At 53.5% G+C, this 24,125-nt stretch overlaps 2 protein-coding genes across 2 annotated transcripts; both read right to left on the bottom strand.

Annotated features, from left to right (window-relative positions):
- Positions 1–6,588: 6,588 nt before the first annotated feature.
- Positions 6,589–16,930, bottom strand: LOC142600112 (uncharacterized). The gene is made up of 10 exons (XM_075742920.1): positions 16,790–16,930; positions 16,041–16,150; positions 15,909–15,959; positions 15,739–15,816; positions 15,360–15,416; positions 7,921–7,977; positions 7,754–7,818; positions 7,293–7,362; positions 7,078–7,124; positions 6,589–6,731 (listed from the first exon to the last, which is right to left on the bottom strand). The coding sequence occupies exons 2-10, from the start codon at positions 16,140–16,142 to the stop codon at positions 6,590–6,592; spliced, it is 669 nt and encodes a 222-aa protein (XP_075599035.1). The 5' UTR covers positions 16,143–16,150; positions 16,790–16,930; the 3' UTR covers position 6,589.
- A 3,621-nt stretch (positions 16,931–20,551) lies between these two features.
- LOC142600111 (uncharacterized) lies at positions 20,552–23,909 on the bottom strand. Its single transcript, XM_075742919.1, has 10 exons — positions 23,769–23,909; positions 23,021–23,130; positions 22,889–22,939; positions 22,719–22,796; positions 22,340–22,396; positions 21,883–21,939; positions 21,716–21,780; positions 21,256–21,325; positions 21,042–21,088; positions 20,552–20,694 (listed from the first exon to the last, which is right to left on the bottom strand). Exons 2-10 carry the CDS (start codon positions 23,120–23,122, stop codon positions 20,553–20,555), a joined length of 669 nt encoding a protein of 222 aa, XP_075599034.1. The 5' UTR covers positions 23,123–23,130; positions 23,769–23,909; the 3' UTR covers position 20,552.
- Positions 23,910–24,125: the final 216 nt, after the last annotated feature.

Genomic DNA, 24,125 nt, shown 5'->3' with positions numbered 1-24,125 from the left:
ACCTAAGTGGAGCACTGTCTGATCTGTGGAAAGAAATGACACTCTAATACAAGACTTAACATGGATGAATGTAGAAAATACTACTTCTTTAAACTATACATATCCCTTGGGCCTTAACCTTAGCAATATATGGGATACCAATTGCACTATGCAATATTGGCCACAGAATCCTTGGATAAACCCACGCAGAGCAGCTGATAACAACAATGTACCTGCAAATATCAGTTGCACTGAGGTACCTTGGCTTAATCAGCCTCCTCGGCCGTTCTGGGGTTTGCCTATTACATTCCAATATAATGTCCCAGTAGAAGCTGAATGGTGTATTGAGTTTCCCTCTAAGTATGGATCTGACTGTGGCCCACAATCTAATAATTTATCTTGCATATGGACCACCACTGATCACAAAAAAATGTTTTGAACAATGGGTGAGGAGACCCCAATATACCACGCCATTGGGACCAGACAGGTTATGGAATTGTACCAACAAAATGAATTGCTCCAATATTGATGATTATCTATGGGTATGGTTTGCCTCAGACCTCTATCATGCCTTACGAAGTATATGTCTGTGTCCATAATTATAGTGCTCCAATCCCTGGGCCAGCACCAGACTGTAAAAAGGAGGTGACGCCTGGAAACATCACTGTCTGGTCAGTGTACAATTCTGGTAAATGTAGAATCCCTACGAGACATTATAGGAATGGACACTCCACGCGTAGCGTAGTAGAAAACAGTACGTGTACCACTCTAATGTTACCTGCACCACCTGATACCATATGGGTATGTTCTGATGGACTGATATCGGATTACATTCAACCCTATTGGGATGGGTTGGAATGCACTTTAGGACTTCCAAGTTTATGTCCTACAATAGCTTTTAATTACACTCAATCATTGACGAAAGTAAGAGGGTACAGAACAAAGAGAAACGTATTACCCCCCACGTCATGGCCAAGTTATTATACACCGGGAATGAGGATAAATTTAGCCATGAAAGCATTCTGGGGTCACTGGACAGTAATAGTTAACAATCGACTTTATATAGAAAATCTAACGTGGCAAGTAGAGACTCTTGCTAATTGGACACGAACTGCCATCGAGGCTAGCAACACCCAGCTACAAGCAACCTCACAGATGACCTTACAAAATCGATTGGCCTTGGATATACTACTACTGAAGGAGAACGGCGTTTGTGGGTGGCTAAATAACACCTATCCCGATGAAACTTGTTGTGTTTCAATCCCAAATGTGTCTGTTACCTTGCACGAAGCGATGGATGAGATGAGAAAAATTGCAGACCAGACCCGCGAACTCCGTGAGAAAATGAAACCAGGAGACTGGCAGTGGACTGGGTGGATTTCAAAAGTTTTCACTTGGTTTGGATTAAAAGTGAGTGGATGGATTCAGAATCTAATCCAGTATGCATTAATGTTTATCATAATGATTGTTATTGTTGGAATTGGATTGTCATGTGTGAAAACTATGATAACTAGAGCTGTAACTGCACAAGTCAGGATGCTTCAAGTCTGTGATACTGAATATGTCCCTTTAATACCATCCCCTATTGAAAATTATGAGAATGAAAACACGGGAGAGAGACATGGATCCCTCAACCCGCCTAAATCCAAATTATATGATGTTCCTCTTGGCGAGTTGTGTCACGGGGTGGATAATGTGGGGATGCCAGGACTTATCCAGGCTTGTTGGTGCCGAATACAGGGCCGTTATGACCCAGCAGAAGGGGCCCTGGGGAGTCCAGCTTGGGCGAGAGCAGGGATTGAGCAACTTGCTTATCTTGCACTGATAAGCACTGGACCTGAACAGGGGCAGGAGATGAGCAATTTGTTCATCTTAACAAGATGCAGCGCCTGACGGGGCCTGCTCCTTAATCAACTAAGTGACGCCTGGGGTGAGGGGGAGCCTTCACAGCTTGACGTTACTTTGGTAAAACTAAACAGACCACCGCTCCTCTGTACTGAATGCCTTTGTTCTCTGCCACTTCCCCCCCCCCGCCCCCATCAACTGCACAACAAGCCTTGTTAAGGGCCAATCGGCACACAATACCTGACTTAGTCCCACCTCGCCAAAAGTATAAATCTGGCATTTAGAATCCTCTTTTTTTGAGGACGAGAACTCCAACTATCCGGACGGGTCGACGGGCCTGGACCTCTCTCCTCCCCAAGCAGGGACGCCTCTTTGGTAAGACTTGCGCCTCCGATTATGTCGGATGTTACCCCGGGAAAACTATCATTAACAAAAGCGCTGAACTATTAACTTGAGCTCAAAATTGTTGCAGTTAGTGCATTTATCAACGGCAATTCCGAACTTTTATATCTGTCGCTTCAATAAATTACCTATTTTTCTTTTCAACTTTGCGAAACTGTTTCAGTGAAAGTCCTTAGTGGGGCTCTGACAGGCAAACGTTGACTCTGATAAGTGGCTACACACGTAACCCTTTAGACATAAACCGTTGACCAAGTCTGGGACTAAGACTGGACCTAGCCGCACCTAGGCTCCTCTCTGAGAAGGAGTTTAGAAAGCAAGGGGGTCCTTTCTGAACCTCGTGACTCAACGGGAGGGCCTTCCTCAGCCACATATCAGACTTGTACCCTTTCACGCGACAACTGGTGAGGCCAGACCTTGAGTGCTGTGTTCAGTTTTGGGCCCCTCACTACAAGAAAGACATTGAGGTGCTGGATTGCGTCCAAAGAGCAACGAAGCTGGTGAAGGTTCTAGACCACAAGTCTTATGAGGAGCGGCTGAGGGAACTGGGGTTGTTTAGTCTGGAGAAAAGGAGGCTGAGGGGAGACCTTATTGCTCTCTACAACTACCTGAAAGGAGGTTGTAATGAGGTGGGTGTTGGTTTCGTCTCCCAAGTAACAAGTGACAGAAGAGGAAACGTCCTCAGGCTGTTCCAGGAGAGGTTTAGATTGGATATTAGGAAAAATTACTTCACCAAAAGGGTTGTCAAGCACTAGTACAGGCTGTCCAAGGAAGTGATTGAGTCACTATCCCTGGAGGTATTTAATAGATGCGTAGATGTGGCACTTAGGGACATGGTTTAGTGGTGGACTTGGCAGTGCTAGGTTAATGGTTGGACTTGATGATCTTAAAGGTCTTTTCCAACCAAAATGATTCTATGATTCTATGGATTACAGTTTCAGAAAGCTCCAGGCTAGTTGAATTTTTGAAGCAATTAATATACCATATAATTGAAATACTTAAATAGTTGAAAAATCAATTAAAATACTAAAGTGATTAATTCTTTTCTGTTATTATTTTACCATATGTACCTATGCACTAAGTTTTGATAAATATATTTCATGAAGTTAGTGTCAGATTGATGTAGAAACATCAGCACTGATGAAAGAAAAACATTCATTTCTCTGAATTGCAAATAACAGGTTCTTTCACTAAACTACAGCAAACAATGTAAAATACATGCATATTCTTTGTGCATCAGCAGAAATAGCACATCATTTGCCCCACTGATGAAGTGGTGAACACAACCTGGTTATATATGGCATAGTGTAACACCAAGTCTCTTGGAAAAATACAGGTAAGGACAGGAGGATTAGAATGCAATGGCCAATAAATATTATGGATGCAAGTTTACAGCCTAGTAAATGCAATAATTTTTGAAACTTGGATTTTCTTAGTTTCACACACACATAGGATTGTCTTTTTTTTTTTTTTCTTGATCAAATCTCTGCTGTAAGTCAAACACTTGTAAGAACTCACATTTATCCACCTTCTGACTGGATAGGTATTTGAGAAGAATCATACAAATTGCTTTTTTTCCAGTAAGCTGTAGAACAGTGTAGAAAGGTGCTGCTTCAGGCTATTCTAAGTGTTCCCACAGCAAACTAAAAATACTATCAGGTAGATTAGGGGGCACAAAGTAAAGGAGAAAGGATAACTTTTTTTTTTTAGATGCAAAATTGATATTAAATCTCGCTGTGCATATAAAGAAAAGCAAATATAGGCAAAGGAAGAGTTAGAAAAGAACTGCACAGAAAAAGAAGGTTTCTAACTTGTATTCCAAGATGTTTCTGTCTCCCAACACAGACCCACAGGCTGTGTGAATCTTCACAACTGCAGTAGAACTAATGGAGTGATGCCTGTTTACCACAAACAAAAACTCTGGTTCAATAAGCTAAGTAAATATAGTTATTCTTTGAAGAAATAAGCATTTAGCAAAGCCATGCAATCTCTAACTTAATGATATTAGTGTGGACTAGAGGCTTGGTACGGCACGCCTCAAAAACGAAGGCACAGGATGCAGAGTAAAGAAGTATAGGCATGGGATGGTAAGAGGTGGGGCAGAGACTGGCACTGGAGGAGACGCGGCTATAAACGGCTCTCCAGTGACTAGTTAAAGAGGTACAGACCTGGAGCTGGGAAAAGCTAGTTTTAGGGAACAAAGAGAACACAAATGAAATGTTTAAATTAGGTCCATATGTAGTAACTTTGAATGTAACATGGAGCTGCAGATCACAGAAGAAAGATCAGGGTGAAAAGCATGGTACCAAATATAAAAATGACTCAAATCATCTTCCTCACTCTGGGATATGAAAGCATTAACTTCAACATCATATTCCATTTAAAGACTGAAGATGCTGACATGTCACCACACCCATCCACAGACTGAAGTCATTGACGTTGTGACCCAGAGGGGCAGGGGAAGAGTAAGTGTAAAACGTGAGGAAGGGGCAGATGCAAGGAAATTTTTGTATAATAATTTAAAATATATTATTGTGACTGTTTTCTGTAATTGTATTCTTTGTTTCTTACCTCTTTCTCTGTGTAATACTAATTACATAGAAAATGTGGACTAATTCTGTGATTAGATTGTTAAGATCTTAATTACACTAAAAGCAAATCCTTGGCATTATATTTAAGATGTCTCGGTTTTGCACATAACAAGACTTTCAGCATAACAGATGGAATGTTATCAATTTCCTAGGCACAAATTAATGCAAATAGTTACTGTCAAAACAAACTTCCAAGACAAGTACTGGGTTTTCCATCTCTTCAAGTGTTGCTGAGAAGACATAGTTTCATCAAATGCAAGGTATGAATTAGTTAAGCATAAGTTACTGGGTTGACTACAGAGATGATTCCATAAAATGTTGCAATAATAAACAGGATATCAGACTGTATGATATACTGGTCTCATCTGACCTTAAATTCTATGAAATTTTTATGGCAATGGCATATGTTTCTGTAATGGGAACTTTTCCATCTGCTTCTTCCATGAACTGCTGTACTCTCCTGGGCTTCTGTGATGCAATCAGTTCAGCTTGAGTAACACCTGTAACTGCTGGAGTTCCACTGACTATTCTGGGACTCGATGGTACCATAAGGCTTTGGGGTTTTGGGGTCCATACATTGTATTCTTGTGAGAAGAATTTTATAATACCCTTAAGAGATTTAAAAAAAAAAAAGTAAATTATATTTTAAAAAAATATTTTAAACCGTTTTTCTTTGTATTTCCCTGTTCTACTTCGAGGTAAATGTAGGTAAAGAGGAAGTGCATGTGAGCTCAGGTGCTTCTATAGAAGTTTTTTATTCACTGCATTCTCATCCTTTTAGCATATTTACTTATTATCTTATTGGTCAACTTTTTTTTACTTTCTAACAAGGTTAAAAATCCAATATACAAAGCAATGATAAACAAACTAGCACAAGTTTTTGTTGGTTAGTTCATTCTTTTTCCTTTAGACAGATCTTTTCAGACTTCTCCTTGACATTTCAGAAAACAGATGGTATTTAGTAAGTTAAACTATAATTGCAATCAAGAGTGAATACTGATCAAATTTAAAATTAAATTAGCTTTGCAGAAGTATCTTGTTTTCTGAAAGATTATATTTCTTCCTAGTTAAAAAACTAGCATTAATCAATGATGGCTGAATGTGTATGAAATTAAGTTTTACATTATTTTCGATTTTTCCTCAGCTGAAAACAGTATATACTGGAATAAGAATTGAGAAAGAAGGTTAATCTAAAAAACTGTGCATCTACTGTAAGTGTAGTTTTCACGAGGCTGTAAAATTCCACGTGGAATTTAGTTCTGAGATGAGTATACCGTGATGGTACTAGTGAACATGCGCTCATCTCTTCCCAGTATAAAAAAGCAAATCTGAGATAATATATTCAATCTAAAAGGGAGTTGCTGACAAAATTAATAGGGATAATAGCCAAGCTGGTTGTGACAGAATTAAATTTAGCATTTGCAGGAAAACCTCATAGGTCATACTCTTTGCCAGCTGCAATGGGTTGCTTATTTTCCAGAGAATGTCACAAACATGACTACTGAACTAGAGAATCCTCTGCTCTGTCACCTAGGCTATCTTCTGTCCATAGCTGTTTCATTCCGTGAACTGGATGTTCATATCCAGCCTGCATAACCTCTGAATATTTCTAACAGTGGCAATTCTGCGATCTTCTGCAAGAATTTGATTATTTGACTGCCTATTTTGAAAGTTGATTGGCTTTTTCGTTCTGTGAAATTGAATCTGTTTTTTTCAGCTGCATTTTTTTTTTAATACTTCATAACTCCTGTTCTAAAATCACAGGTGTCTTTGTTTCAAAAGAACTGGGACTTCGCCGGGTGGCTCCCAAAGGCGACCGCCATCTTCGGTGGCAGGACCCAGTTAAAGATGTCACTCTTCAGCAGGACCAGGATGAGGATGGCGAGCTGCAGGAAGGCGAGGAACAGAAGAAATCCCCTGGGGGACAGGAGAAGGGTCAGGCAGAGCGAGGGGAAAATTTGACTCAGCTCTTTCCAACCACCCTCTTGAATGCCACCCGCGGGACCTTGCACCATGCTGGGCACAACATTCCCTGTTCAGGACTGGAGTGAGGGGCCCAGGCATCTCTCTCAGCTCTACTGTACATCTCCCCAGTGGGCCCCAAAATCCCCCCCTATAGGCCCCAGGAGCTAGGAAGAAAAGAATACTGAAACATTTAATCCCAGAGAAGTCCAAAGCTGCCTAATGCCCTTGGGACCACTGGCATGGACATCCCACTGTCTATGGAAGAGCCCCAGCACCCCGAGCCCCCCAAGCAACTCACCTCAGCCAAGAAGTGAGGTTACGCCTCCTCGGCGCCAGCTGCTCCTCCTACAGGCCAAGGCACAGCAGGGACATGTGTTGGGGTGTGCGAGGTGGCCAAGGTTTGGGGGCTCAGACCCCCTTCCTCGTCCCCGCTGAGATCAGTGCCCTCATGTCCCCTGGGCACAGTGCAGACCCTTCCCTACACAAGGCCCACAGTGGGGTTGTCTGTCTTACCAGCCGCACAGCCACCATCTCCTGCATCAGCGACTCCTCTGTCTCGTCTGCCTGCGCGGTCTTCCTCCTGCTACGGAAACCATGGGGTTCGGGGCTGTGAGAAGAGTCCTCGGCCAGCGGGGAGCCAGGGTGCTGCCCAGCCTCCGCTGGGGCTGGCACCAGGCACCCCGGCATCCCAGCACTGCACAGGTCTAGTCCGGTCCCTGTCCCGCCCCAGGCCTGGGGGATATGGAGGAGAGCCTGGGAGCTGCTCAGAGTTGTGCAGAGCTGCTTCCCGGAGTCCTGAGCTGCTCCGAGATATTTTGAGCCGCTTAGGAGAAGACAAAGGGCTCTCCGGAGTAGACTGGAGGAGTGGACAGAAGCCCGGAAGATGTCTTCAAGTGGCAGAGGTCTGCCCAAAGCTGCTCAGCAACCCCCAGCCCACTGCCCCAGGTTTTAGTCAGGGTCCCATTGCCACTCACAAAGTTGCTGGCTCTTGGAGGCATTCCAGTCTCTCCAGGAGGCGCTGGACCTTGTTCCTGAGAAGCTGGACAAGCAAAGGGCCCGGTCAAGAGTCCATGCCATGCTCATTCTGAGGGGGCTTCCCCCCACAAACATGTTGAGCCCCCGTCCCTCCTGTCCCCAGTACCTTCTTGACTTCAGTCTGCTCCTGAATGGCTTCTGCCAGCTCTGACCACTGATGTCTCTGCAAAGCAAGCGGGACAGATTGCAGGGGGTGGAGGAGGACCCCCATGACACCGGCAAGGACCCAACGCCAGACTACCCAGCACCCCGCTCCAGCCCATGCCTGGGTTCCCGTTACGCAAGGCGTCCCCTGACACACAAGTGAGGGTCACTCATCCCACCCTCTTCCCCAAAGCCGTATTGCTGTGCCTGCAGGCCCACATCAGGGTCCCCTGTGCAGCACAGGCACAGCCAAGAGCCTGGGGGATATCCAGAGGCCAAATGCCTCCATCACAGACACCATATCCCAAAGTAAATGTCCTCCCCAGCCACATCACTGCCTGTGGCTGCTGGGGTGCACAGACCCAGCCCTGGCAGCCCTCTCCCTGACCCGGTCAGGACGGGCCTTCTTCTCCCCTGTACCTTCTCCGCCTCTTCCGGGCTTGTGGCTGCCTCTCTGTCTGTCATCTGAAAGTGCTCCTGCGGGAGAGAAGGGCAAGAAGAGCAGTCATCCATGCACCGGGACACTCCCACGAGTGCACTCCCCTCCGCATCATCCCCTCCCGGCTCCCTTTGGGCACTGCCTTTGCCCTCACGTCCCCCCTCCTTCCCAGCCCTGCAGGCACTGTCGTCAGACAGGGGGACCACCCCCCATGCCCAACTCTGCATATGGTCCACATCTGGACGTGGTCTTGAGGAAGTGGCTCTAGGTGACCCTGCTTGAGCAGGGGCATTGCACAAGACAAGATGATCTCCAGAGGTCCCTGCCAACCTCAATCAGTCTGTGATTCTGTGAGCTCACCTTTGTCTGGGCCACCAGCCCTTCCAGCTGCTGGAGCTCCTGGCGGTTGTTTTGGAAAGACTGCGCCACAACAGAGTGCTGGGAAGAGGAGTCAGACAACAGGCGCTGAGCCCCTGGCACAGCCCCAGCCACAGCTGCTGGGCAACATGGGCAGAAGAGGGGACACCAACCTCCGTGCTGAGCTCTTGCATTGTCACCTGCAGCTCCTGCTGCTTCTTCCCCTGCGTGAGGAAAGGCGGCGTCAGGGGCTCTGGTCTCACAGCCCCCAGCCCCCAGGGACAAGGGGAACACTCTACACCTACCAGACACCGTAGCAGCTCCTTGTGCCTTTTTGACTCAGCTGAACACTGGGCCAGGCGCTCCCGGAGCATGCGGAGGTCTTCCTTCACTTCTGCTGCCTGCATGGCTGCACCTGCGCGTCGGGATCCAGCAGGGTGTGAGGAGCACGACCGCGGGCACTGTCAGGCACGCTCACGGGGACAGTCCCCAAGCACAGGCGCACCCACGCTCTCTCACACACAGGAGACAGCCACGCAGATGCACAGCCAGGGATGCCCAGGGCTGGCACGGGGGCCTCCCCACAGAGAGGGGCACCGTCAGCCACCTGCACTCACACACCTGCACACCCCGCAGCCAGCGGTCCTGCATGCACACACACACTAGTTCCATGCCCAGCTCAGCCTGCGCCAGCTGGGTGCTGAGCACAGGGCAGAAGGGGGTGGAGGGCACCAGGGACCACTGAGGAGAGAAGGAGCTTACCCTGCCCTACTATGCCAGGCGCTCACAGGGCCCCACCTGCCCGTGGGGCCTCTGCGATAGCACCTCCAGAATCAACATCTGGCCCTGCGAGGTCAATACGCCCCCACCCCCGGGATCCCCTTCCTTTTGGTCCCCCACCGGCCCCAGCAGCACACCCGTCCTCCCCGCCTGGCCCTGCCTCGGCCCAGGCTGCTGCTTTCTCCCCACCGCTCGCAGCCACACACAGACCCCCAGCCACCCCCCCTCGCCCAGCCGAGGGCTGTGGGGACCATGGGCATACTCTGCCCTCACCTCCTCTTTCCTGTTGGGGGCCTTTCACTGCACAGCGGGCACGGGACAGGTTTGTTGGCGAGTACTCTCCAAACTCCTGCCCAGTAGCACGGAGGCTGGGTTCTCCTCCAGATGCTCCCCCACCTCTGGGAGCAGCTCCCTTTACACCTGCCAGGGTGCCCATGTCACAAAGCTGCAGTGACATCACAGTGGCACAGTCACTGCTGCGACATGGCTATCACCTCCCTGGGGCTGGTGCCAAGAGCTGGCATGGGGCCCAGCCGCGGCCACAGGGGAAACAGGAGCATCACTCAGCACCCACAATTAGTGCGTGGGCGGGAGCAACTGTGGGCACCGCCTGTTGGCATCTCCCCAGTGGGGTTTGCTTGTTCCTTGACCATCCAGCTGTCACAGCTCCCCACCGCAGGACCAAGCATGAGCCAGGCTGCACATACGCTCCCAGAAGGTACACGCAGACACACACGCACACACACACAAACACACACAGTGTGTGGGTGTGCACCACGGGTACGCATGGATGGCCACACTGCACGGGCCCCAGCATAGGGCTCAAGCATCCAGCCCCCGAACTACAGCCTGGGCTGTGGGGTCACCAGGGATGGGAGCCTGGGGAGGGGGGGAGATGGGGACCATGGGGCTGTGGGGAAGGAGAAGGGCAGAAGCTGGAGGGCTGTGGCATGGGAAAGGTGGGTGCAGGGGCCATAGAGGCTGTTAGGCACAAGGGCAGGTGGGCGGCTGCGGGGTCGTGGGAAGCTGTGGTGAGGAAGAGAGGTGGCTTGGAGGGGTCTAGGGGTCTGTGGGTGATAACGTTTGCTGGCCTCAGTGTAAATGTGTCCCTGGCTGCTGGAGCCTGAGTAGTCTCAGACCCGCTTACAGGGGTTGGCCTGCACATAGCTAAACGGTTGCCGAAAAGGTGGAGTAAAAAAACTACTGTGGCATGAGAAGATGGTGGTTTCACCCAATTATACAGCCTCATAAATACTCCAGGAACGGAGGGAGGGCAGGTCAGGCTGGCATGCAGGCACCTGGCCTGCAGCAGGCGGGGTGGCCCTGCCCAGTGCCTAGTAGGTAAGAACTGGGCCTGGCCTTGAGGGGCTGCGGGGACCAGAAAGAATCATCAAATCATAGAATCACACAATGTTTGGGTTGGAAGGGACCTCAAAGATCATCTAGTTCCAGCCCCCCTACCATGGGCAGGGACATCCTCTACTAGACCAGGTTGCCCAAAGCTTCATGCAACCTGGCCTTAAAAACCTCCAGGGATGGGGCCTCCGCAACCTCTCTGGGCAACCTGTTCCAGTGCTTCACCGTCTAAGAGTAAGGGTTTCTTTCTAGCATCTAATCTAAATCTACACTCCTTCCGCTTAAACCCATTACCCCTTGTCCTGTCACTACACTCCCTGATAAACAGTCCCTCTCCATCTTTCCTGTAGGCCCCTTCAGGTACTGGAAGGCCGCAATTAGGTCTCCCTGGAGCCTGCTCTCCTCCAGGCTGAACAATCCCAACTCTCTCAGCCTGGCCTCATAGGAGAGGTGCTCCAGCCCTCTGATCAGCTTTGTGGCCCTCCTCTGGACTCTCCCACAGCTCCATGTCTCTCCTGTACTGGGGCCCCCAGAGCTGGACGCAGTACTCCAGGTGGGGTCTCACAAGAGCGGAGTAGAGGGGCAGGATCACCTCCCTCGACCTGCTGGTCACACTTCTTTTGTTGCAGCCCAGGACACGGTTGGCTTTCTGGGCTGCAAGCGCACACTGCCAGCTCATGCTGAGCTTCTCCTCCCTCAATACCCCCAAGTCCTTCTCCTCAGGGCTGCTTTCAATCCATTCCTCACCCAGCCTGTAGCTGTGCTTGGGATTGCGCGGACCCAGGTGCAGGGACCCAAGGCAACTTGGCCTTGTTGAACTCCATGCGGTTCGCATGGGCCCACCTCTCCAGCCTGACAAGGTCCCTCTGGATGGCATGCCTTCCCTCCAGCGTGTCGACCACACCACACAGCTTGGAGTCGTCAGCAAGCTTGCTGAGGGTGCACTTGATCCCGCTGTCCATGTCGCCAACAAAGATGTTTGACAGTGCCGGTCCCAGTACCGACCCCTGAGGAAATGGGGGTTGTGTTTCCCCTTTTCCAGTCGGTGGGAACTTTGCTGGGCTGTCAGGACTTCTCAAATATGATGGAGAGTGGCCTGGCCGCTTCATCTGCCAGTTCCCTCAGGACCCGCGGAGGCATCTCATCAGGTCCCATGATGCACTTGTGCACCTTCAGGTTCCTTAGATATTCTCAAACCTGATCTTCTCCTACAGTGGAGTGTGGAGCTTGAGTGTGGCTCAAGCACTGGCCAGGGAAGACTGAGGCAAAGAAGTCGCTGAGTACCTCAGCCTTCTGCATATTCTGGGTAATCAGGTTGCCCGTTTGATTCCGGAGGGGACCCACATTTTCCCTCATCCTCCTTTTGTCACTGACATACCTACAGAACCTTTTCTTGTTGTCCTTAACATCCCTGGCCAGATTTAATTCTGTCAGGCCTTTGGCTTTCCCAACCTGATCCCTGGCTGCTCGGACAGTTTCTCTGTGTTCCTCCCAGGCTACCTGCCCTTGCTTCCACCCTCTCTAGGCTTCCTTTTTGTGTTTGACTTTGCCCAAGAGCTCCTTGTTCATCCATGCGGGCCTCTTGGTGGTTTTGCCTGACTTCTTCTGTGTTGGTATGCAGCGCTCCTGAGCTTGGAGGAGGTGAGCCTTGAATACTAGCCGACTGTCTTGGGTCCCTCCTCCCTCCAGGACTTTCTCCCATGGTATTCTGCCAAGCAGGTCCCTGAAGAGGCCAAAGTCTGCTCTCCTTGAAGTCCAGGGTAGTGAGCTTGCTGTGCACCCTCCTCGCTGCCCTGAGGATCTTTCTTGAACTCCACCATTTTGTGGTCACTGCAGCCAAGGCTGCCCTTGAGCTTCACATCCCCCACCAGGCCCTCCTTATTGGTGAGAAAAAGAAGCAGGCATCTGCCATGCTGCTGCAGCAGCTCACCCCTGAGGAGGGCTGCAGACCCCTCCAGCGCATCTGTGCCCAATAAGATCATGGAGCACATCCTCCTGGAAGACATGTCAAAATATGTTGAAGTCAGGGAGGTGATGACAGACAGCAGCACGGCTTCACCGAGGGCAAACTGGACATGAGCCAAGATGGACTGAGAGCAGCCATGCAGAGGAGGACTTGGGGATCCTGGTGGACAAACAATTGGACATGAGCCGGCCATGTGCACTTGCAACCCATAGAGCCAATCATATCCTGGGCTGCATCCAAAGAAGCGTGGCAGGGCGGTTGGACTAGGTGATCTCTAAAGGTCCCTTCCAACCCAAACCATTCTATGATTCTATGCTACTATCCAAGCTGGTTGTGACAGAATTAAATTTAGCGTTTGCAGGAAAACCTCATAGGTCATACTCTTTGCCAGCTGCAATGGGTTGCTTATTTTCCAGAGAATGTCACAAACATGACTACTGAACTAGAGAATCCTCTGCTCTGTCACCTAGGCTATCTTCTGTCCATAGCTGTTTCATTCCGTGAACTGGATGTTCATATCCAGCCTGCATAACCTCTGAATATTTCTAACAGTGGCAATTCTGCGATCTTCTGCAAGAATTTAATTATTTGACTGCCTATTTTGAAAGTTGATTGGCTTTTTCGTTCTGTGAAATTGAATCTGTTTTTTTCAGCTGCATTTTTTTTTAATACTTCATAACTCCTGTTCTAAAATCACAGGTGTCTTTGTTTCAAAAGAACTGGGACTTCGCCGGGTGGCTCCCAAAGGCGACCGCCATCTTCGGTGGCAGGACCCAGTTAAAGATGTCACTCTTCAGCAGGACCAGGATGAGGATGGCGAGCTGCAGGAAGGCGAGGAACAGAAGAAATCCCCTGGGGGACAGGAGAAGGGTCAGGCAGAGCGAGGGGAAAATTTGACTCAGCTCTTTCCAACCACCCTCTTTGAATGCCACCGCGGGACCTTGCACCATGCTGGGCACAACATTCCCTGTTCAGGACTGGAGTGAGGGGCCCAGGCATCTCTCTCAGTTCTACTGTACATCTCCCCAGTGGGCCCCAAAATCCCCCCCTATAGGCCCCAGGAGCTAGGAAGAAAAGAAATACTGAAACATTTAATCCCAGAGAAGTCCAAAGCTGCCTAATGCCCTTGGGACCACTGGCATGGACATCCCACTGTCTATGGAAGAGCCCCAGCACCCCGAGCCCCCCAAGCAACTCACCTCAGCCAAGAAGTGAGGTTACGCCTCCTCGGCGCCAGCTGCTCCTCCTACAGGCCAAGGCACAGCAGGGACATGTGTTGGGGTGTGCGAGGTGGCCAAGGTTTGGGGGCTCAGACCCCCTTCCTCGTCCCCGCTGAGATCAGTGCCCTCATGTCCCCTGGGCACAGTGCAGACCCTTCCCTACACAAGGCCCACAGTGGGGTTGTCTGTCTTACCAGCCGCACAGCCACCATCTCCTGCATCAGCGACTCCTCTGTCTCGTCTGCCTGCGCGGTCTTCCTCCTGCTACGGAAACCATGGGGTTCGGGGCTGTGAGAAGAGTCCTCGGCCAGCGGGGAGCCAGGGTGCTGCCCAGCCTCCGCTGGGGCTGGCACCAGGCACCCCGGCATCCCAGCACTGCACAGGTCTAGTCCGGTCCCTGTCCCGCCCCAGGCCTGGGGGATATGGAGGAGAGCCTGGGAGCTGCTCAGAGTTGTGCAGAGCTGCTTCCCGGAGTCCTGAGCTGCTCCGAGATATTTTGAGCCGCTTAGGAGAAGACAAAGGGCTCTCCGGAGTAGACTGGAGGAGTGGACAGAAGCCCGGAAGATGTCTTCAAGTGGCAGAGGTCTGCCCAAAGCTGCTCAGCAACCCCCAGCCCACTGCCCCAGGTTTTAGTCAGGGTCCCATTGCCACTCACAAAGTTGCTGGCTCTTGGAGGCATTCCAGTCTCTCCAGGAGGCGCTGGACCTGTGTTCCTGAGAAGCTGGACAAGCAAAGGGCCCGGTCAAGAGTCCATGCCATGCTCATTCTGAGGGGCTTCCCCCCACAAACAATGTTGAGCCCCCGTCCCTCCTGTCCCCAGTACCATTCTTGACTTCAGTCTGCTCCTGAATGGCTTCTGCCAGCTCTGACCACTGATGTCTCTGCAAAGCAAGCGGGACAGATTGCAGGGGGTGGAGGAGGACCCCCATGACACCGGCAAGGGCCCAACGCCAGACTATACCAGCACCCCGCTCCAGCCCATAGCCTGGGTTCCCGTTACGCAAGGCGTCCCCTGACACACAAGTGAGGGTCACTCATCCCACCCTCTTCCCCAAAGCCGTATTGCTGTGCCTGCAGGCCCACATCAGGGTCCCCTGTGCAGCACAGGCACAGCCAAGAGCCTGGGGGATATCCAGAGGCCAAATGCCTCCATCACAGACACCATATCCCAAAGTAAATGTCCTCCCAGCCACATCACTGCCTGTGGCTGCTGGGGTGCACAGACCCAGCCCTGGCAGCCCTCTCCCTGACCCGGTCAGGACGGGCCTTCTTCTCCCCTGTACCTTCTCCGCCTCTTCCGGGCTTGTGGCTGCCTCTCTGTTTGTCATCTGAAAGTGCTCCTGCGGGAGAGAAGGGCAAGAAGAGCAGTCATCCATGCACCGGGACACTCCCACGAGTGCACTCCCCTCCGCATCATCCCCTCCCGGCTCCCTTTGGGCACTGCCTTTGCCCTCACGTCCCCCCTCCTTCCCAGCCCTGCAGGCACTGTCGTCAGACAGGGGGACCACCCCCCATGCCCAACTCTGCATATGGTCCACATCTGGACGTGGTCTTGAGGAAGTGGCTCTAGGTGACCCTGCTTGAGCAGGGGCATTGCACAAGACAAGATGATCTCCAGAGGTCCCTGCCAACCTCAATCAGTCTGTGATTCTGTGAGCTCACCTTTGTCTGGGCCACCAGCCCTTCCAGCTGCTGGAGCTCCTGGCGGTTGTTTTGGAAAGACTGCGCCACAACAGAGTGCTGGGAAGAGGAGTCAGACAACAGGCGCTGAGCCCCTGGCACAGCCCCAGCCACAGCTGCTGGGCAACATGGGCAGAAGAGGGGACACCAACCTCCGTGCTGAGCTCTTGCATTGTCACCTGCAGCTCCTGCTGCTTCTTCCCCTGCGTGAGGAAAGGCGGCGTCAGGGGCTCTGGTCTCACAGCCCCCAGCCCCCAGGGACAAGGGGAACACTCTACACCTACCAGACACCGTAGCAGCTCCTTGTGCCTTTTTGACTCAGCTGAACACCGGGCCAGGCGCTCCCGGAGCATGCGGAGGTCTTCCTTCACTTCTGCTGCCTGCATGGCTGCACCTGCGCGTCGGGATCCAGCAGGGTGTGAGGAGCACGACCGCGGGCACTGTCAGGCACGCTCACGGGGGACAGTCCCCAAGCACAGGCGCACCCACGCTCTCTCACGCACAGGAGACAGCCACGCAGATGCACAGCCAGGGATGCCCAGGGCTGGCACGGGGGCCTCCCCACAGAGAGGGGCACCGTCAGCCACCTGCACTCACACACCTGCACACCCCGCAGCCAGCGGTCCTGCATGCACACACACACTAGTTCCATGCCTAGCTCAGCCTGCGCCAGCTGGGTGCTGAGCACAGGGCAGAAGGGGGTGGAGGGCACCAGGGACCACTGAGGAGAGAAGGAGCTTACCCTGCCCTACTATGCCAGGCGCTCACAGGGCCCCACCTGCCCGTGGGGCCTCTGCGATAGCACCTCCAGAATCAACATCTGGCCCTGCGAGGTCAATACGCCCCCACCCCCGGGATCCCCTTCCTTTTGGTCCCCCACCGGCCCCAGCAGCACACCCGTCCTCCCCGCCTGGCCCTGCCTCGGCCCAGGCTGCTGCTTTCTCCCCACCGCTCGCAGCCACACACAGACCCCCAGCCACCCCCCCTCGCCCAGCCGAGGGCTGTGGGGACCATGGGCATACTCTGCCCTCACCTCCTCTTTCCTGTTGGGGGCCTTTCACTGCACAGCGGGCACGGGACAGGTTGTTGGCGAGTACTCTCCAAACTCCTGCCCAGTAGCACGGAGGCTGGGTTCTCCTCCAGATGCTCCCCCACCTCTGGGAGCAGCTCCCTTTACACCTGCCAGGGTGCCCATGTCACAAAGCTGCAGTGACATCACAGTGGCACAGTCACTGCTGCGACATGGCTATCACCTCCCTGGGGCTGGTGCCAAGAGCTGGCATGGGGCCCAGCCGCGGCCACAGGGGAAACAGGAGCATCACTCAGCACCCACAATTAGTGCGTGGGCGGGAGCAACTGTGGGCACCGCCTGTTGGCATCTCCCCAGTGGGGTTTGCTTGTTCCTTGACCATCCAGCTGTCACAGCTCCCCACCGCAGGACCAAGCATGAGCCAGGCTGCACATACGCTCCCAGAAGGTACACGCAGACACACACGCACACACACACAAACGCACACAGTGTGTGGGTGTGCACCACGGGTACGCATGGATGGCCACACTGCACGGGCCCCAGCATAGGGCTCAAGCATCCAGCCCCCGAACTACAGCCTGGGCTGTGGGGTCACCAGGGATGGGAGCCTGGGGAGGGGGGGAGATGGGGACCATGGGGCTGTGGGGAAGGAGAAGGGCAGAAGCTGGAGGGCTGTGGCATGGGAAAGGTGGGTGCAGGGGCCATAGAGGCTGTTAGGCACAAGGGCAGGTGGGCGGCTGCGGGGTCGTGGGAAGCTGTGGTGAGGAAGAGAGGTGGCTTGGAGGGGTCTAGGGGTCTGTGGGTGATAACGTTTGCTGGCCTCAGTGTAAATGTGTCCCTGGCTGCTGGAGCCTGAGTAGTCTCAGACCCGCTTACAGGGGTTGGCCTGCACATAGCTAAACGGTTGCCGAAAAGGTGGAGTAAAAAAACTACTGTGGCATGAGAAGATGGTGGTTTCACCCAATTATACAGCCTCATAAATACTCCAGGAACGGAGGGAGGGCAGGTCAGGCTGGCATGCAGGCACCTGGCCTGCAGCAGGCGGGGTGGCCCTGCCCAGTGCCTAGTAGGTAAGACTGGGCCTGGCCTTGAGGGGCTGCGGGGACCAGAAAGAATCATCAAATCATAGAATCACACAATGGTTTGGGTTGGAAGGGACCTCAAAGATCATCTAGTTCCAGCCCCCCTACCATGGGCAGGGACATCCTCTACTAGACCAGGTTGCCCAAAGCTTCATGCAACCTGGCCTTAAAAACCTCCAGGGATGGGGCCTCCGCAACCTCTCTGGGCAACCTGTTCCAGTGCTTCACCCGTCTAAGAGTAAAGGGTTTCTTTCTAGCATCTAATCTAAATCTACACTCCTTCCGCTTAAACCCATTACCCCTTGTCCTGTCACTACACTCCCTGATAAACAGTCCCTCTCCATCTTTCCTGTAGGCCCCTTCAGGTACTGGAAGGCCGCAATTAGGTCTCCCTGGAGCCTGCTCTCCTCCAGGCTGAACAATCCCAACTCTCTCAGCCTGGCCTCATAGGAGAGGTGCTCCAGCCCTCTGATCAGCTTTGTGGCCCTCCTCTGGACTCTCCCACAGCTCCATGTCTCTCCTGTACTGGGGCCCCCAGAGCTGGACGCAGTACTCCAGGTGGGGTCTCACAAGAGCGGAGTAGAGGGGCAGGATCACCTCCCTCGACCTGCTGGTCACACTTCTTTTGTTGCAGCCCAGGACACGGTTGGCTTTCTGGGCTGCAAGCGCACACTGCCGGCTCATGCTGAGCTTCTCCTCCCTCAATACCCCCAAGTCCTTCTCCTCAGGGCTGCTTTCAATCCATTCCTCACCCAGCCTGTAGCTGTGCTTGGGATTGCGCGGACCCAGGTGCAGGGACCCAAGGCAACTTGGCCTTGTTGAACTCCATGCGGTTCGCATGGGCCCACCTCTCCAGCCTGACAAGGTCCCTCTGGATGGCATGCCTTCCCTCCAGCGTGTCGACCACACCACACAGCTTGGAGTCGTCAGCAAGCTTGCTGAGGGTGCACTTGATCCCGCTGTCCATGTCGCCAACAAAGATGTTTGACAGTGCCGGTCCCAGTACCGACCCCTGAGGAAATGGGGGTTGTGTTTCCCCTTTTCCAGTCGGTGGGAACTTTGCTGGACTGTCAGGACTTCTCAAATATGATGGAGAGTGGCCTGGCCGCTTCATCTGCCAGTTCCCTCAGGACCCGCGGAGGCATCTCATCAGGTCCCATGATGCACTTGTGCACCTTCAGGTTCCTTAGATATTCTCAAACCTGATCTTCTCCTACAGTGGAGTGTGGAGCTTGAGTGTGGCTCAAGCACTGGCCAGGGAAGACTGAGGCAAAGAAGTCGCTGAGTACCTCAGCCTTCTCCATATTCTGGGTAATCAGGTTGCCCGTTTGATTCCGGAGGGGACCCACATTTTCCCTCATCCTCCTTTTGTCACTGACATACCTACAGAACCTTTTCTTGTTGTCCTTAACATCCCTGGCCAGATTTAATTCTGTCAGGCCTTTGGCTTTCCCAACCTGATCCCTGGCTGCTCGGACAGTTTCTCTGTGTTCCTCCCAGGCTACCTGCCCTTGCTTCCACCCTCTCTAGGCTTCCTTTTTGTGTTTGACTTTGCCCAAGAGCTCCTTGTTCATCCATGCGGGCCTCTTGGTGGTTTTGCCTGACTTCTTCTGTGTTGGTATGCAGCGCTCCTGAGCTTGGAGGAGGTGAGCCTTGAATACTAGCCGACTGTCTTGGGTCCCACCTCCCTCCAGGACTTTCTCCCATGGTATTCTGCCAAGCAGGTCCCTGAAGAGGCCAAAGTCTGCTCTCCTTGAAGTCCAGGGTAGTGAGCTTGCTGTGCACCCTCCTCGCTGCCCTGAGGATCTTTCTTGAACTCCACCATTTTGTGGTCACTGCAGCCAAGGCTGCCCTTGAGCTTCACATCCCCCACCAGGCCCTCCTTATTGGTGAGAAAAAGAAGCAGGCATCTGCCATGCTGCTGCAGCAGCTCACCCCTGAGGAGGGCTGCAGACCCCTCCAGCGCATCTGTGCCCAATAAGATCATGGAGCACATCCTCCTGGAAGACATGTCAAAATATGTTGAAGTCAGGGAGGTGATGACAGACAGCAGCACGGCTTCACCGAGGGCAAACTGGACATGAGCCAAGATGGACTGAGAGCAGCCATGCAGAGGAGGACTTGGGGATCCTGGTGGACAAACAATTGGACATGAGCCGGCCATGTGCACTTGCAACCCATAGAGCCAATCATATCCTGGGCTGCATCCAAAGAAGCGTGGCAGGGCGGTTGGACTAGGTGATCTCTAAAGGTCCCTTCCAACCCAAACCATTCTATGATTCTATGCTACTATCCAAGCTGGTTGTGACAGAATTAAATTTAGCGTTTGCAGGAAAACCTCATAGGTCATACTCTTTGCCAGCTGCAATGGGTTGCTTATTTTCCAGAGAATGTCACAAACATGACTACTGAACTAGAGAATCCTCTGCTCTGTCACCTAGGCTATCTTCTGTCCATAGCTGTTTCATTCCGTGAACTGGATGTTCATATCCAGCCTGCATAACCTCTGAATATTTCTAACAGTGGCAATTCTGCGATCTTCTGCAAGAATTTGATTATTTGACTGCCTATTTTGAAAGTTGATTGGCTTTTTCGTTCTGTGAAATTGAATCTGTTTTTTTTCAGCTGCATTTTTTTTTTTAATACTTCATAACTCCTGTTCTAAAATCACAGGTGTCTTTGTTTCAAAAGAACTGGGACTTCGCCGGGTGGCTCCCAAAGGCGACCGCCATCTTCGGTGGCAGGACCCAGTTAAAGATGTCACTCTTCAGCAGGACCAGGATGAGGATGGCGAGCTGCAGGAAGGCGAGGAACAGAAGAAATCCCCTGGGGGACAGGAGAAGGGTCAGGCAGAGCGAGGGGAAAATTTGACTCAGCTCTTTCCAACCACCCTCTTTGAATGCCACCGCGGGACCTTGCACCATGCTGGGCACAACATTCCCTGTTCAGGACTGGAGTGAGGGGCCCAGGCATCTCTCTCAGCTCTACTGTACATCTCCCCAGTGGGCCCCAAAATCCCCCCCTATAGGCCCCAGGAGCTAGGAAGAAAAGAAATACTGAAACATTTAATCCCAGAGAAGTCCAAAGCTGCCTAATGCCCTTGGGACCACTGGCATGGACATCCCACTGTCTATGGAAGAGCCCCAGCACCCCGAGCCCCCCAAGCAACTCACCTCAGCCAAGAAGTGAGGTTACGCCTCCTCGGCGCCAGCTGCTCCTCCTACAGGCCAAGGCACAGCAGGGACATGTGTTGGGGTGTGCGAGGTGGCCAAGGTTGGGGGCTCAGACCCCCTTCCTCGTCCCCGCTGAGATCAGTGCCCTCATGTCCCCTGGGCACAGTGCAGACCCTTCCCTACACAAGGCCCACAGTGGGGTTGTCTGTCTTACCAGCCGCACAGCCACCATCTCCTGCATCAGCGACTCCTCTGTCTCGTCTGCCTGCGCGGTCTTCCTCCTGCTACGGAAACCATGGGGTTCGGGGCTGTGAGAAGAGTCCTCGGCCAGCGGGGAGCCAGGGTGCTGCCCAGCCTCCGCTGGGGCTGGCACCAGGCACCCCGGCATCCCAGCACTGCACAGGTCTAGTCCGGTCCCTGTCCCGCCCCAGGCCTGGGGGATATGGAGGAGAGCCTGGGAGCTGCTCAGAGTTGTGCAGAGCTGCTTCCCGGAGTCCTGAGCTGCTCCGAGATATTTTGAGCCGCTTAGGAGAAGACAAAGGGCTCTCCGGAGTAGACTGGAGGAGTGGACAGAAGCCCGGAAGATGTCTTCAAGTGGCAGAGGTCTGCCCAAAGCTGCTCAGCAACCCCCAGCCCACTGCCCAGGTTTTAGTCAGGGTCCCATTGCCACTCACAAAGTTGCTGGCTCTTGGAGGCATTCCAGTCTCTCCAGGAGGCGCTGGACCTTGTTCCTGAGAAGCTGGACAAGCAAAGGGCCCGGTCAAGAGTCCATGCCATGCTCATTCTGAGGGGGCTTCCCCCCACACTCATGTTGAGCCCCCGTCCCTCCTGTCCCCAGTACCTTCTTGACTTCAGTCTGCTCCTGAATGGCTTCTGCCAGCTCTGACCACTGATGTCTCTGCAAAGCAAGCGGGACAGATTGCAGGGGGTGGAGGAGGACCCCCATGACACCGGCAAGGGCCCAACGCCAGACTACCCAGCACCCCGCTCCAGCCCATGCCTGGGTTCCCGTTACGCAAGGCGTCCCCTGACACACAAGTGAGGGTCACTCATCCCACCCTCTTCCCCAAAGCCGTATTGCTGTGCCTGCAGGCCACATCAGGGTCCCCTGTGCAGCACAGGCACAGCCAAGAGCCTGGGGGATATCCAGAGGCCAAATGCCTCCATCACAGACACCATATCCCAAAGTAAATGTCCTCCCCAGCCACATCACTGCCTGTGGCTGCTGGGGTGCACAGACCCAGCCCTGACAGCCCTCTCCCTGACCCGGTCAGGACGGGCCTTCTTCTCCCCTGTACCTTCTCCGCCTCTTCCGGGCTTGTGGCTGCCTCTCTGTCTGTCATCTGAAAGTGCTCCTGCGGGAGAGAAGGGCAAGAAGAGCAGTCATCCATGCACCGGGACACTCCCACGAGTGCACTCCCCTCCGCATCATCCCCTCCCGGCTCCCTTTGGGCACTGCCTTTGCCCTCACGTCCCCCCTCCTTCCCAGCCCTGCAGGCACTGTTGTCAGACAGGGGGACCACCCCCCATGCCCAACTCTGCATATGGTCCACATCTGGACGTGGTCTTGAGGAAGTGGCTCTAGGTGACCCTGCTTGAGCAGGGGCATTGCACAAGACAAGATGATCTCCAGAGGTCCCTGCCAACCTCAATCAGTCTGTGATTCTGTGAGCTCACCTTTGTCTGGGCCACCAGCCCTTCCAGCTGCTGGAGCTCCTGGCGGTTGTTTTGGAAAGACTGCGCCACAACAGAGTGCTGGGAAGAGGAGTCAGACAACAGGCGCTGAGCCCCTGGCACAGCCCCAGCCACAGCTGCTGGGCAACATGGGCAGAAGAGGGGACACCAACCTCCGTGCTGAGCTCTTGCATTGTCACCTGCAGCTCCTGCTGCTTCTTCCCCTGCGTGAGGAAAGGCGGCGTTCAGGGGCTCTGGTCTCACAGCCCCCAGCCCCAGGGACAAGGGGAACACTCTACACCTACCAGACACCGTAGCAGCTCCTTGTGCCTTTTTGACTCAGCTGAACACTGGGCCAGGCGCTCCCGGAGCATGCGGAGGTCTTCCTTCACTTCTGCTGCCTGCATGGCTGCACCTGCGCGTCGGGATCCAGCAGGGTGTGAGGAGCACGACTGCGGGCACTGTCAGGCACGCTCACGGGGACAGTCCCCAAGCACAGGCGCACCCACGCTCTCTCACACACAGGAGACAGCCACGCAGATGCACAGCCAGGGATGCCCAGGGCTGGCACGGGGGCCTCCCCACAGAGAGGGGCACCGTCAGCCACCTGCACTCACACACCTGCACACCCCGCAGCCAGCGGTCCTGCATGCACACACACACTAGTTCCATGCCCAGCTCAGCCTGCGCCAGCTGGGTGCTGAGCACAGGGCAGAAGGGGGTGGAGGGCACCAGGGACCACTGAGGAGAGAAGGAGCTTACCCTGCCCTACTATGCCAGGCGCTCACAGGGCCCCACCTGCCCGTGGGGCCTCTGCGATAGCACCTCCAGAATCAACATCTGGCCCTGTGAGGTCAATACGCCCCCACCCCCGGGATCCCCTTCCTTTTGGTCCCCCACCGGCCCCAGCAGCACACCCGTCCTCCCCGCCTGGCCCTGCCTCGGCCCAGGCTGCTGCTTTCTCCCCACCGCTCGCAGCCACACACAGACCCCCAGCCACCCCCCCTCGCCCAGCCGAGGGCTGTGGGGACCATGGGCATACTCTGCCCTCACCTCCTCTTTCCTGTTGGGGGCCTTTCACTGCACAGCGGGCACGGGACAGGTTGTTGGCGAGTACTCTCCAAACTCCTGCCCAGTAGCACGGAGGCTGGGTTCTCCTCCAGATGCTCCCCCACCTCTGGGAGCAGCTCCCTTTACACCTGCCAGGGTGCCCATGTCACAAAGCTGCAGTGACATCACAGTGGCACAGTCACTGCTGCGACATGGCTATCACCTCCCTGGGGCTGGTGCCAAGAGCTGGCATGGGGCCCAGCCGCGGCCACAGGGGAAACAGGAGCATCACTCAGCACCCACAATTAGTGCGTGGGCGGGAGCAACTGTGGGCACCGCCTGTTGGCATCTCCCCAGTGG

The sequence above is a fragment of the Balearica regulorum genome, chromosome 1 (assembly GCF_011004875.1).
Source record: "Balearica regulorum gibbericeps isolate bBalReg1 chromosome 1, bBalReg1.pri, whole genome shotgun sequence".
Taxonomy (NCBI): domain Eukaryota; kingdom Metazoa; phylum Chordata; class Aves; order Gruiformes; family Gruidae; genus Balearica; species Balearica regulorum.
Note: the sequence above shows the minus strand (reverse complement) of the source record. Positions and strands in the feature narration are given on the sequence as shown.

Coding starts and splice junctions, on each gene's coding strand:
- LOC142600111 (XM_075742919.1), bottom strand. CDS start 23,122: ATGCAGGCAGCAGAAGTGAAGGAAGACCTCCGCATGCTCCGGGAGCGC. Junction 22,940..23,020: donor AGGAGCTGCTACGGTGTCTG/GTAGGTGTAGAG, acceptor TTCCTCACGCAG/GGGAAGAAGCAGCAGGAGCT. Junction 21,781..21,882: donor AGCAGACTGAAGTCAAGAAG/GTACTGGGGACA, acceptor TTGCTTGTCCAG/CTTCTCAGGAACAAGGTCCA.
- LOC142600112 (XM_075742920.1), bottom strand. CDS start 16,142: ATGCAGGCAGCAGAAGTGAAGGAAGACCTCCGCATGCTCCGGGAGCGC. Junction 7,363..7,753: donor CTCCAAGAGCCAGCAACTTT/GTGAGTGGCAAT, acceptor TGGTTTCCGTAG/CAGGAGGAAGACCGCGCAGG. Junction 7,125..7,292: donor AGATGGTGGCTGTGCGGCTG/GTAAGACAGACA, acceptor CTTGGCCTGTAG/GAGGAGCAGCTGGCGCCGAG.